The 15058-nt window shown below is 37.4% G+C and overlaps 1 protein-coding gene across 2 annotated transcripts in view; it reads right to left on the bottom strand.

Annotated features, from left to right (window-relative positions):
• LOC135216931 (uncharacterized) overlaps nt 1–15058 on the bottom strand; it is a 427667-nt gene that overhangs the window by 59005 nt on the left and 353604 nt on the right. For both annotated transcript variants that reach the window (XM_064252477.1, XM_064252478.1), the window contains exons 25-31: nt 14150–14276; nt 13767–13913; nt 12531–12744; nt 7692–7848; nt 2716–2792; nt 2495–2563; nt 1032–1108 (exon numbers count right to left, since the gene is read on the bottom strand). In XM_064252477.1, coding sequence (XP_064108547.1) covers nt 1032–1108; nt 2495–2563; nt 2716–2792; nt 7692–7848; nt 12531–12744; nt 13767–13913; nt 14150–14276 — 868 coding nt within the window. The remainder of the gene's footprint in view (nt 1–1031; nt 1109–2494; nt 2564–2715; nt 2793–7691; nt 7849–12530; nt 12745–13766; nt 13914–14149; nt 14277–15058) is intronic.

Genomic DNA, 15058 nt, shown 5'->3' with positions numbered 1-15058 from the left:
TTGATTGGTTTTCTTTGCCTTTGACTGCTTGTTGGCAGGTAGGGTCCGATGATGACGAGGAGGATGAACATTATAAGGATCACGTTTCTTGGCGGAAACCTTCCTGCTCACAAGAGGTGCTGGAGGGTCAGTGATAGGGCTGGGACAAGGTGGGGGAGGTGAGAACCTTCACAGTCTCTGCCACTGGGGGTCCCTCCTGGGATGTAAATGTGGTTGGGAGGAGAGGGCGAGTGGTTACTGACACTCACCTTGCTGCTCTCTGCACTTAAGGGAGGCCATACCTTTCTCAGCTGTTGTAGAGATTTTAGTATTTTTGCCTCTGTCATCTAGTAAAGGCATAGTCCGCTTCTCAAAATGCAGGTTGGTCTTCTCAGAGGAAGAAGTGCTGGGAGGGGGATGGGCACAAGGGGAGAGGATATTCTGGAAGAACTCTGCGTGGGGGTCTCTGCTGGGCAAAACATCCTTGTTAGGCTCCCTCCTCCTCTTCCCATAATACTCCCATTGTGGGGGCCATGCAACACATACAGTACAAAACAATACAAGTGCACTTTATCCCCTGCAAGAAATACAAACCGAGTGCATATCTACCACAACAGGTGACAAAACTATTACAAGTTCAACCATGAACTTCATAATGGTGTTTGTCTTGCCTGCTTGTCTTAAAGACAAAGAATCAAGGAGTACAGAAGCAGTAAAAAAAACACTCAAAACTAAAAGAAAAAGGCAACAGTAACATAATCAAGCAACACTACATGTACATGCAAAGGATATAGCCAGCACATGTAAAGAGAGTGCATGCAAGAAACATGTCTGTACTATACTGTTGCTGGAAGGACAATGGATAATGTTTACAGGGTGAGACTGGGCATCACTTCTCAATCACCACCCTGGTACCAGCCTTTTCCAATCAGTACAGAGCCAGTCCAGTGCTTGTGCTTGAGGAATACTCCATATATGACACACAAAGTGTTAGTATCTGCAGGAACAAACTGTATGTAAACATTAACCTCTAATTCCAGCAAACAACTTACCCTTGTTTCCTTTGGAACAACTCTGAGAATTGTCTCTAAACGTATACCAAAATCATTATCCTGATAGAATCCTGGCTCTGCAAAAATGGTTGAAATATAGCAATTGAATATTCTAGTTTAACAATTACAACAATGAAAGATTAATAGTAATTGAATGGTGTTCATATGAAGTGCAAACTTAACCTTTAATTTCATGGATGCGAAGTTGTTTTTAAGCATGTATGAAGCGAGAAAATATTTCATGAAAAATTATAAAAAAAGATTTCTTTTTTCTTATCTACACTATTTATTTACATATAAGGAAAATTTCCAGCATTAATTAACTTTGACAATGAGGCACTTAATTGCATTACTCAATGTGTCAGCTATTTAAGTGTATCAATAATGTATTTAATGTGTATATAGTTTAGTCACATGTCATCGATTCCATTAAATGAAATATTCATCAAAATGTTTTGTATAAGACATGTTTTTAGCAAAGCACATACGTACTTGGGTGAAGTACCTGTTACTTTTATGGTATACAATCATCTACACTTTTCAAAATGAGATCTAGTTTCTTCTGTCAAATTAGACAGTTCGTAAGTTGGGTATTGTATAATATTTAACAGCTTACTGCTTTAATTCTTTTCATCAGAAGGTAAATAGTGAAGAGGAAATCCTGGAAATTCGCTTTTATGAAATATTTTCAATGTACGCCAGTCTAAATTCACTTTACGAAATTTAGGCTGTCAAGTCGAGCACCGTGGTACCTATAGCCATTCAGCACTTAAAACATTGAAAAAGATTAAGAGTGGTTAGAGAGCAAGATAAGGAGATATACAAAATAAAGTAGTAGTACAGTACTGGCATCTGAAGTTGTAACTGGGAGAAAACCCCACAGCTGCACAAAGAATTATAACAGATTTGTCAGCAAGATGAAGAAAGGAAATGGGGGAATGGAGGAAAAGTAAAAGGCTAAAATTTGGGTGCAGCCAAGGGACAAACCAACCCCCCCCCCCCCTTCCAAGGAAAACTGTCTTAAAGATAAAACCCCTCCTTGTCAACTCTACAAGAATGCCTATGGCGTTCCTATACCATGGATGCACTTTTAGTAGTATTAAAAATATCCCATACTTGCTGAGCTCTTTTTAAAATATTTAGAAAATGCAAAATCTTCATTTTGTAAGAAATTACCTATTCTGCAGGTACACATAATAAAGAATTTTTTGTGAAAAATCGTATGATATATAGATCTCAAGGAAGTCAAGTAATTTATTTTGCAATTTTATGAGGCTCCAGATTAAATAGGTACATAATTCAAAGATGGAAAACTAACGTATGTCATGCATCAAAGGATATGTCTTACAAGTCTTGTTCACCACTGCCCAAAAACAGACAATAGTTCTATAGATCAAGCAAGAATCATCCACCCAAAAACATGAGCTAATTATATTTTAACAAAATTAAAATCAACTACTTACCATCTGAGAAAAATTGCCCAACCTCAAATTTATGTTCTTCTGTTGCATATATTCTGATCTGAGTTGGAGCTGAACCAGAAAAGAAACAAAAGAAAATGTAAATATTAGTATTAATTTTTACACATGAAAAAAAAATTAATTCTGCCAATACGTATATGTATTAAGATACTCACACAGCAGTAAAAGGAATGAGGAACAAGTTTCAACACTGATTTAATTACCTTCATGAATGCTCAGAAACACTCCGATTCCATGCCCAGTGCCATGTCGATAATCCAGTCCAACTTCATATAAGTGCCTGATTAAATACAGAAGAAACTGTTTTATTAGTTTTGAGTAATTCTTGGAATCTACTACGCGTAATTGTCTTTTCAGGCACCTCTATGAGCAAGAGCCTGTGCTGACATAAGACCAACTTAATTAAAGCACAAACTATAATTGTTAGTTTTATTCAAGTAAGTTAAAATACAAGATAAAGGCAATACATATATAAATATTTACAGCTTTTACTTTTGTGCTAGCGGTAGTCTGACAGACTGAAACAAAAAAACAAGACAAGAACACTTGGTTTTCCATGAATATCCTTTTTCTATCCATCTACTTCCCCAACACACCACCAGGGGACCGAGACGTACAAATACTCGTAGCTTGTCCGTCTACTTCGGTCTACTTTACCTTACTGTACTGCTCCATGATAGTATAGCTGATTCCCACGTTTGAAAAAGGTGGTGGGCAATGTGGAATCAGTCAAACCTTTAAAGGCTACTTAGTAACAAAATATTTTGTACAAACAAGTGTTTGTTTTAACCAGTGAATTCAGTCTATGTATGGACTATTACTGCCACCTTAGGAAGATTGTCACTGAGGTACGAGATCCTTATCATGAAGATAGCGGAGGTCTCTTTGGAGACTTCAGTAGGAGGGAGGGGGGAGTAGGGTTACTAAGATAAAACCCTGCAAAGCCGATGGATAACTAACAAGTACATCTGTACGAAAAGGTATATGTACTTCTAGTACTTAGACACCGAGTACCTCCAAGATTCCCAAGGTTTAAAAAGCAGTGGACCAAAGAAGGCTACCTATCGATTCAGGACATAATATCCCTTGCACAAACCATTGCTCATATGTCACAGTGGCTTACCTTCCATTAAGGATAGAAACAGTTTGAAAGTCCTCAACCAAAGACCTAATGAAAAGGACATTACATTCTTATTCTTTAGAAGCTCCAGTTTCCAAATCACATATCACAGAATGTTTAGAGCAAGTTTAATCCTTTTAGTGCAATTCCAGCAATCCTTACAAACAATACTAGACCCCCAAGAGGTTGTTCCTCAATCCCTAGCGACTGCAGGCTAGGTTAAGTTACTGTTGTAGGTAAGATGAGCTCCTTCCCTTCCATTGCCATGACTTATCTCAGTGACTGTGTATATCCACTAAAATTTTCATAATGAATAATTACCTCCAGTATGGTACTAACTCATTATGAGGTTGTATGTTGATTTGAACAAATAACAGGAAAAATGGCAGAGCATTTAGACATAATAGTGTTCGTTATTTAAACATAAAATGATTAATAGTCTCTTAACAGGCTTACTCTGAGTACACACTAATTGCCCTTGTATATTGCATAAGTCTCAAACTCATTACCTTTAAATAAGGTCCAGAATACATTTGTCAACCCTGAGAAGGTAAAAGCCTCAACATAGATATTTTTTCTCATAACTTACATAGGTCAGGAACTAAAGACTAGTAAGTATCTTCAGTGCAAAACCCAGCATTCCACAAAACTTCTAATGCTCTTACCATATCACAGGTCCTAAGGTTACCAAGAAAGGGTTTAATTGCTTCAAGAGGCTGTAACTAAAAACTCAACTTAGGAGGCACAAATGAAATCCATCACGGTTCTCAGAAAGAATGAAGGTGTACCAGGCACCTAATTACACCCAAGCTATAGACCACCTGTGGTCCAGGTTGTAAGCAATGTCTAGTACAGCATTACCATGGGAAGACAAAGGCCTAAAATCTCTAATAGCTGAAACTGACAGCATTTAGAGTAACTAGGAAACTAAGAACTTAATGAAGTTGCCTATAAAGGTGCATGATCAGGAAATACCTCTAGCCCAAGCCCAGAAGAGAGAAACCAACCAATGCCTCTGTAAACATCAGTATGTAGTTGAACCTCTTGCAAACTTAAAATAGATCCTCAGTCCACACAAGACAAGCCTCAATCTAGCACAAGATTGGTATGATGTCAACATGAACATCAGAATCATGTCGAGGCTTAGAAAACGTTAATGTGGAAGTTGTAGAAGAACTTTCTTGGGAATGAGTTCTAGGAAAATATACTAAATAGGCAATAGAACCCAAAATCAATCCTCCAACAGCCAATCATCAAAAGAGAGTTGTAACGGTTCATAACCAACTAATATTGCTGAAGATGAAGGTTCTATTTCCATAAAATCATACATTAACCTGTCTTTACAGAAAACAATTAACCTCTTCTAAAAAGAAATTGTGACCACTTACAGTACTCTGGTTGTATATCATATATTTGCGTCATCAATCAACAGAAGCACAAGCAACTGCCCTCCCACCACAGAAAAGGCAGAGACCGGGACAAAGACTACCGTGCTTTATGGCGGAAGATCAGCAGCTGATTGCATTTAACTCCTGGTAACCCTCCACCGAGGGTTAGAAAATCCTCTTTAATCACCACCAACAAAACCACTTGCTCTGGCTCAAAAGGAAGACACTGATTTGGTTAGAAACCTGTTTGCTTTACCAGATGTTTTAAACTCCGATCAGGAAATTTTCACGATAACAAGAATGTTCCTAAACCTTAGGGGTATTGGAAAAAACAAAATAGTAACCAACTGTTTACCAATAGAAACTCCCACAATTTGAAAAGGAATCAAAATCCCCAGAAAAAAATGTTGAGACCTACTAATGGCAACCACCTGCCTACTGGAAGCTGAAATGATAGTGCATGCTGGGATTCTCTGTAGGCAGGCGATAGTTGAGGAGGTGACAAGTGCACAGGCAATAAGAGCTCATGCAATAAGAAGGGAAGTGATAGAAGAGCAACTGAAAAGCACACATATGAAAGGCGTACAGGCAAGAGGTGTACAAGCCATAGACTCTCAAGCGATAGGCATACAAATTATGGGCATGCATGCAATACGATTGCAAGCCACAGATGCACATGTAGCAGGTGTACAAGCCATAGACTTGTAATGGTAAGCGATAGACATGCATGCACAAGAATGTGGCATGCAGCAAAATGCTCAAATTCATGCTGGATGAATGCTACTGGTGCATCAAAACTTTGAGGTGGTATTATTGCTCTGGCCAAAAAAATCCACAATAGTACACGGGGAAGCTGATGACTGTCTAAGCTTCTCACCAAAAACCTAACTTATACTTATACTAACCTTAAACAGCAAACGATCCTTAGCTACAGGGGATTGAAGTGAAACTAATTAAAGTAACTGATAACTTTCCTTGACAAGGCAGCTTAAACCCACTCAAATACTACCAGAAAGAGACTAAGCATCACAGCTACCAAGCCAATTCAATATGGTAAAATTACAGAGGAAAAAATTGGGAGAATCCTCTTTTTCTTACCCAAGCGATCCTATAGGAGAACAAATTCTGGTGTTAAACTGGTGCCAATAATGCTGAACCTGGTGCTCCGTACCAGAGCGAACAGAGGAAGGAGACAACGGGCACAAATCTGCACCACTTTCTGATGTGTCTCAGATCCCTGTCACTTCAAGCCACGAGGGAGTGAGACAGGACATGCCAAGGGCATGACAAGAAAAAGCAGGGGACTTGACCCTTCCTCCAACGTGGGAAACAACCTGAACTTAAGGCCTGTCCACACAATCGGGCCTCATTGGCGGACTTCCCCTCTAACGGGCACACTTGACGGGCAAACCGTCAAATTACCTAATGGGTCTTGTAGGAAAATCACCATGGTGGTGCCCGATGGATTGAACTTCGACCCTGGCAGACGTACGTTAACCATATACATTTCTTTTACTGAGCCATTCTTTGCACCATATTCTCTTCTTTTTCATCACACACAAAGCAATTATCATGCTACACTATCTTCTTCTTTGCGGTGGGCACCATGTTTATCGTACCGCACTGAACACACTATTGGCATCGTCGGGTACGCCCACCTCTCCATCGCCTCACCCGTGTGGACAACATTCACGGGTAAGCCCGCCAGAATTTGTCCGTCAACCCCGGAGCACGCCAATCAGGCCCGCTTGTGTGGACTGGCCTTTACTGAGACTCTTGTGCGGGTGGCACAGAAAAGAAAATACTAATGATAATAACACTAATACCCTGTGAAACTTATGCCAAGTGAACATAAAAAATGTCTCCATACTATCAAACCTAATGCTCTGAATCATTGAGAAACTCATTTGGAGTAACAAATCGAAAATTAGCAGCAGATGACCTGACCAGTTACTAAATGGGAAGAAGGCAAGCCAAGCATCCCTTTAACTTAGTCTTACAAGTATTATCCTCTATAGTTGTTTCTACAATCTCTCAAGTTCTCCATTTGTGAACAGTTACCACATTTTGTTCAACTATGATTCATATAGTTGTCTAATTATTATCTTTCCCTCAGCAAAAACATATCATAGGGTCAAAAAACCAGAATGCTAATGCCTATTACAGCAACTCTTATCTTACTGGTTCTTGCCAAACAAACATTAAGAAAATAAAAGAACATCCAAAACAAACCACAGAAAACAGAGTACAATCTGTCAAACTCCTACTGAAACCAACAACAGAAGTAATGTAGACTGACCAGTCCCCTGGTGGGGGGTGGGAGATAGACGGATATTCACAGAAAACCGAGAGTTCTAGTTTTTTTTGTTTCAATGTGGTGAACTACTGCTAGTACAGAAGTAATAGCTATATAATGGGGTGGTAAGGTTCATTTAAAAAATATTTTAATTAACAAAATATATTGATAATAAAGAAGTAAAAATGAAATAAATGACTTGACTGCATAACAAGATGCAATGAACACAAATTTGCGAGTCCACATTGGGAAGTGAGATACGAGATTATCTTTAAAGAAAACTAGATAAATAAAATTTTTACAGCAGTAGGTAACAAAATTTACCACTGACCTGTAAAATTGTTCAAAATTATTTAAGAGAATCCAAGTACTTACTTGCGGGCAATAATATCTACATCTTTGTCACTCGTCCCCTCTGGGAAAGTTAATATTGCTAAATCAATAGCTCCCATAAGAACCCTTGTATATGATTCTTTTTGGAATTCTGTAGGATCTCCATAGTGCATTGTTCTTGTTACATCTGTTGTTCCATCTGTAATTGCATAATTTTTAAGATTTAGTAAAGAACAGTGCTGGTAAAGAACAGTCTCATCACTGAGTTTTAAAGCCATCTGCAATTAAACATACACACAATAGTTTCAAATGACTCCATAATCCAGTAATTTACTGGTAATGGCATTAAAGAGAACTGTAGTATCCTGCCATAATTTATGCAAAACTCAAACAGAGAAAGAAATAGCTGAAAAATAATTTTTTTATATAATACTGTACTGGGTTTACGAAATAATTAAGCACTGGCCACAATGTAACCTTTGGGACACTACAATAAGTGAACACAACCAATGGTATGGAATGGAATATAGAATTTAAATCCAAGGCCAAGTGCTAGGACTTACGAGGTCATTCAGCGCTGAAAGGGAAATTGAGAGCAGAAAGGTTTGAAAAGTTGTATCAAGACGAAAATCTCGCAGTTGTACAATAAAACAATTGTTAGGAGAGGGTGGATAGCAAGATGGAAGAAAGAGAATAAGAATGGAGGTACAGCAAAAGGAATGGAAGGGGTTGAAGCAAGGGGCCATAGGGACACAGCAAAGAACCTTAATTAAGTTATGTAATACAAACAGTGCAAAGCATGCGGTGCACTGACGGTATGGAGGAGTAATGACGGTAGTTTAAATTTGACATCGTCTCCAAGGGTTGAGAGAGAGAGAGAGAGAGAGAGAGAGAGAGAGAGAGAGAGAGAGAGAGATGAGAGAGAGAGAGAGAGAATATGGGAGTGGTTGAATGGCGGTCGTAAGCATGTGTCTGTTGTGGTGCTCTGTTGTGAATATCAGTGGCAGGAGTGTGTTACAAGAGTCAAGTGACGTAATAAAGTCGGAAGTCATTGAATGATTGAAGTCGTAGAGTTGGTTTGGGCAGCAGTTATCCTTTGGTGGTCAGTTGATGTGTTATTTGATTGATTTTTGTGTTGTAAAAATGTAAAGCTGTTGTGCGTGTGTCTGTCTGGTTGAGGAGGTTGGTAGTGCATTTGGTGTCTGTGAATGGGGGTTGGGGCAGTGTTGGTGTTGGGGTTGTTGTGCTGGGGTAAGTCGTGTTATTTCGAGCTGTTGGTGTTCGTCAGCTCAGTGATTTGTCAGGTTGTTAAGTTGTTGTAGAGTTGTGGTTCTCGGTTGGTTGGTTTGTGTTAAGATTATCGGCGGTGGTTGTGTCTCAGCTAGCCTGTATAAAGTGGACAGCACAGCTAAACCCTGAGTATCTGGAGTCAGAGGTGAGTACGTCACGTGTTTGTGTTTCGTGTGTTCGGTATTTCGTTGAACCAGTTGTCCTGCAGGTAAAAAGTAACATAAAGGGGAAAGTGTGACTGGGAAATTTTGTCAGCTTGTACAATTAACGTAACTGTGGGGAGTTTGCTTTTTTTTTTTTTTTTTTTTTTTTTTTTTTTGACAACGGCACCACCCACCTATGAGGGTAAACACCATCAGTTTGTTTATTCTCTTATAGTACTATTAATATTTAGATTTATCTCCATAATTATAGCATTTGATGGCATAGAAAACCTTAGAACATGTATGATACCTACCCCACTTCATGCAGAAGCGTTAAGAAAAAATGTTTACATGTAAGCATCTGTTATATAAACAATATGAAGTATTAGCAAAAAAAAGTTTGACACACTTCCCAACTAGGATAGCAAGAAAATCCCTTTTAACATTAATTTTGATTTATTTTATAAAATTATACAAAAAGCCTAGGCATGGCAGAAAACATGAAATAACATTTCCCTCCACCTCTACCTCTGATGGGTAATATCTGAACGATTGATTTCAGTCTGAACAAAGATTTTGTCTTGGCATCATCTCTAGAAGAGATGTGCGCGACAGCCTTATATCGGCAGGCAAACGCATATATTGAATGACCTGTGTATGACAGACAAAAATCGCAAGCCAGCAACCTGGTTATGACAGATTTCCACAGATCATTCAGACCACGAAACTCCGCCCATGTTTGCATTCAGACAAGCCCATACACAATGTTTTTGCGAACGATACAGACAATCGTTCATACAATCGTTCAGTGTATGGGGCCCTTCACAATGAATTTTCAAATGCTTAAATTTACAATAAAACAAATTGTAGGTTAAAATATAAGAAATTGTTTAAAAGTTTGCTATTAGAATAAGGTTTCAGATAAGTTTACATAATCAAATGTTACACATAGCCTAATTGTATTTTTGTATATAAAGTTGATATGTAAGCCTAGTCTATAGGCTAGCTTGTGTGAATGTCTGACACCATCCCCCCTCCCTCTTTCTCTCTCTGTCTGTGAAGCAATATTTTTACTGACATTTTACATAATAATGCAATACAGTACTCAACTTAATAAGGTAATGTAATGTTGCACACACATTGTTCAGCTTGTGTATGTACGTACAGTGGACCCCCGTATTCACGTTCTCCGGATTCACACATTCGCGGATTTCTCTCTGGAACATTTCCCCGCATTATTCGCGGAAAATTTGTCTATATTTTTCTGAGAAATATCCAGAAATTCCTGTTTTTTTTTTTTTATCAATTTCATCATAAAATGCACTTTTTGTGATAAAACTATTAGAAAAACCAAGTATAAACATTTTTAGTGGGTTTTTCTTGAGTTTTAACTAACCAAATAGTAGGCTGTTTTCAGCGTTTTTTATAGGGGTTCTGTCTATTCGCAGGTGGGGGTATGGTACTCATCTTCCGTGAATACGGGGAGACCACCGTATTTGTATATGAACATATAAATTGCATTAAGGTAAATTACTCACTCACTGTGGATCTCTTTATAATAAAAAATGAGAGAGAGAGAGAGAGAGAGAGAGAGAGAGAGAGAGAGAGAGAGAGAGAGAGAGAGAGAGAGAGAGAGAGAGAGAGAGAGAGAGAATTATGGAGCTTGGCTGGGTACAAGTACTGGTAGTCTAAGGCAGCTAGGTAATCATTTGCCTACCAGATACCTCAACTTTGTACAGCAGACCCTGGTGATATATTTTGAGCCATTTTGTCGGGAAAAGGTCACATATAATCAAATACTGTAAATCAGCCTTGCAACTGTTACTATGGTTTGTCAAGTGTGGCATTTTTTCCATTCAGGAGCACTGACAGATGAAAGTCATATCCTCTTAATCCCTTTATGTTGAGAAGCTCAAGACCAATAACTTAGAACTCTTCATCATGGTGACAACCCAGAAAGGAATCTAGTGTGATAGACCAAAGGAAGATGGATCAAATATCATTAAGGAATCTTCATATTAAAGAAAAGAAACCAAGATTAAAACATTGTACAATTACCTAAATTGCTTACCTAACTCCTACAGAAATACATGTAATCAGAGAACTTAACAGAGAAAGTGACAAAAAAAAAAGGAGCAAAATAAGTAATTCTCAAATGGTATAAACCCTGTAGGGGAGTAGTGTCATCAGTGGACCTCATTCGGTACAATGTAGCAATACTTATGGTTCTTTGCTGCATCCCTTCGGCCCGTAGCTGCAACTACTTTCATTCCTTTTACTGTACATCTGTTCACATTCTCTTTCTTCCATCTTACTGTCCACCATCTCCTAACAATTGTTTCATAGTGCAACTGTGAGGTTACACCTTTCAAACCTTTTACTGTCAATTTCTATTTCAGGGCTGAATGGCCTTAGTTGCCCCAGTGCTTGGCATTATGGCAGAAATCTATATAAATTAAATCAAATCAAATGGAAGTGAGAATTTTGATAGACCACTAGGCAAACAGCTTCTGTTTAATGTGACAGATGGAGTTACATAAAAAAAACAACTGAAAAGTTGCAAGACCAACTAAACTTATGTAAGTCATAAATATATGCTTATTTCAGAGCAGAGGTGGCCAAACAGTCTATCGCAATCTACCAGTCAATTGCAGCCACTGTTGGTCGATCGCTGTTCCCCCACAATCCTATATAAACAAACAAAATCAAAAGCATATGTGTGTGTGTGTGTGTGAAGCAATTGTACTCGTGTTTTATCGTACTATGGCGCTATTTGGAATTTCTTTTTTCTCACATAATAATATGTTATTAAATATGTACAGGCAGAACCTGGTTTATGACGGTCTCGACTTACGACGTTCAGAGGTTTCGACGGTTTTCAATTATATTCATCAGAAATTATTTCCAGGGTTACGACACATGTTCCAGGGTTACGACGCTTGCTCCAGAGTTACGACACCTACAAACGCTGATCCGGCAGATGAAATACGACACCAATAATGCAAAATAATCAATATTTAAAGTTTTTTTTGATGAAAAATGCAATAAGAATGCAGTTTACATAGTTTTGAATGTACCCAAAGCATTAAAAGTAAGGTTTTCTTAGGATTGTTGACGATGTTCTGGCTTACGACGATTTTCGGTTTTCGACGCGTCTCAAGAACGGAACCCCCGTCGTAACCCGGGGACTGCCTGTAGTATGGTAGATCATAAAAGTGTTCCAGTCTTTAGAGTAGATCCCGGAGTACAAAAGTCTGGACATCCCTGTTTTAGAGATTCTTCAATACACACAATTTTTGAAAGAGCCTTTACTATCACTGTACATCAATATTAAGTGATAATCATCATAAATGAAGTTATTTAACATACTGTAATAAGTTACATACTCTGTTAATGGGAAAAATGTGATAAAATATAAAACTTCATAAATGCAATGCTGTTAGCTTACCTTTGTACTGTCCTCCACTGTCAAGTAGATAGAGAGAATCAGTGGTAATTGCACGATTAGTTTCAGGCCTAGATTTGTAGTGAATAACAGCTCCATTTGGCCCAAAAGCACTTATTGTTTGAAAAGAAAGGCCCATAAAATCTTCCTGCTGCATGCGCAAGTCTTCCAGTGCATCTTGAGCTTTCAATTCATCCCATTCCTTGCCCTCTTGAATCTAAATAGGAAGTGACGTGCATTGAAAAAATGAAAGGGAGAGAGGTGGAAATGAATACACATACACTTTACCTTTGGTAGTCTACACCTCATAACCAAAAGTGCAAGAGTAAACCATTAAGACTGACAAGAATCATGCATGTATGTAATGTTGCTTGAAAGGATTCACCCAAAAAACACCCTTCCCAAGAAAGGAAGCGAGATGCTAAATAATGAAAAGAGAAGTGGATTTCCTATACCAGAAACAGAATTTCGCTCTCATTTAAATATTTCTGTTACTTATAATAAAGTCCTTGTACTGTCAAAATAATCTGATGTACTGTCTAATTCAAAGTTGTTTACCTCCATTTAATGTTGTGCTCTCCTGTCTAGATTTGAAGAAATATCCTATTTATGACCTACCAGCAACTGTCTTTCATTTTTAAAAATACCTTCAGCTTAGATTATTTTCTAATATTTCTACACTTCCCCTCTATTCTTTTAAAAATAAGCACCCTGGTATACGTAGGCTTTTATGTAATTACTTTACTTTTTCTTAGCTTGCTAATTCTTTTATTATAAGACACCTTATGCCTTAAAAATGTATTATAAATTTCTACATGATTTCTATCATACTCCATAAACAGCTTACTCTTCTCTTTATAATATGATTACAAATAAATATTAAGAATGAGATTCAGTGAGGTTTCAAGACTGTCTACCTTACTTTTCATCTGCAAACATAATTCTGTTTATATCAATAGTTCTGTATTCCCACTCATGCTATGGTGATCATCCTACCATCAAACACATTAAAACATAAAATAAATTGTCTAGTGAATAATTACTTCATATACTAAATCTTCCCTTCTTGAAGTGATTCCGTAGTTAAGCTTAAAAGTACGTAACAGCATAGCTTTCATAGGCTAGCCAGATCAGTCTTGTAACATTATCTTGCGCACAAAAATCTTGCGCACCAATTAATCACCTTGTAAAATTATTCATACTTGACTCAAGCCTAGACTAGAATAAGAATGTCCTTACCTCGTTTTCCAGTATAGAAAGGAACTCACATACTGCCACAGCATCTTTCACATGAGCATTTATCATCCCATTAATTTCTACTGGGTTTTTGCGTGCTTTCATCAGCAAGACTGGAGAAACGGCAACAAGACGTTTTTCTTCAGGTACCTACGGATAAATTGTGAATGTAATGACATGTTAATTTCTAGCCTTTGTAATCAATATTAAATTAAAAGCAATTTATAAACAAACAAAAAGGCTTTCACATCAAAGTTGATGAAGCATTTTGTTATTACATTTGTAGCAAGTAGTACCCGAATCTTGAAATTCATTTGACATCTACAGTACTATGCTTACATAATACTTAATAAAAATGTTGCTGCTAAAAATAGGAATACACTTACTGCAGAATAGATAGCATAAGAAACACCTCCTGAATATGAGTATTTAGATGGCAGCATCACTTTGGTTATTCCATGATCAACCTCCAATGCTTGCAAGCGGTTCAGGATGGTTGAATATCCACTAATCCTGTTTGGAATTAAATCTGATTACTACTGATTAAAGATTAACAATAATATGATAATCAAGGATAAATCAAAACTTAAAAATGCAAGTCATAACAGAAATATTTAACTAACCGGAGGGTACATTCAGTCTTGGACACCTGATACTTGAGTTGTAAACAAGGTGAGCAATCTATTTAACACTTGTGTACTAAATCCTAATACTACAACAATCACTAAGAAAATGTAATACGCCAAGATATAGGAACTGAAACGGTATAATCAAAAGTAATTTACATTTAATAAAATGTACTATGAAGATGTGAGGCTACATTCCAAACTGGGGTATGGTTACAATGTACAATAAATCTGTGATAGATACAAGGTTTGATTATTTTTATACATCTTTTCAATAATGGAACATGGGGTCAGATGTGATTTAGAACAAGTTTTTTTTCAAGATATCCCTTTTTTTTTTAATATTCCAACATTTAACATAAAAAGGTTTAAAAGATTCGTCAGAATAAAGTGGTAGGTTCGGGACTGATTTCTTACGAAGGTAAAAGTTGTTTTGAGATGTCAATGACAAAAAGTATGAACAGAGTAGGGTAAAAATAACCCAGAAACCTCACAAATGCTACTAGAGATGTAAAAGGACTGTTTTAAGTCTGAAGACCAATCCCCTTTTTGATGAACTAAAAGGGGATCATATTTTGAAGACAAGTAGTAAGCCATAGCATTACCAACTAAAAACTTATGGAAAAGTACAAAATGCAATTATCTTCAATGTCTGATGTTTGGATGGGC

The sequence above is a fragment of the Macrobrachium nipponense genome, chromosome 6 (genome assembly GCF_015104395.2).
Source record: "Macrobrachium nipponense isolate FS-2020 chromosome 6, ASM1510439v2, whole genome shotgun sequence".
NCBI lineage: Eukaryota > Metazoa > Arthropoda > Malacostraca > Decapoda > Palaemonidae > Macrobrachium > Macrobrachium nipponense.
The sequence above is the reverse complement of the archived record's forward strand: the minus strand, read 5'-3'. Positions and strand labels throughout refer to the sequence as shown.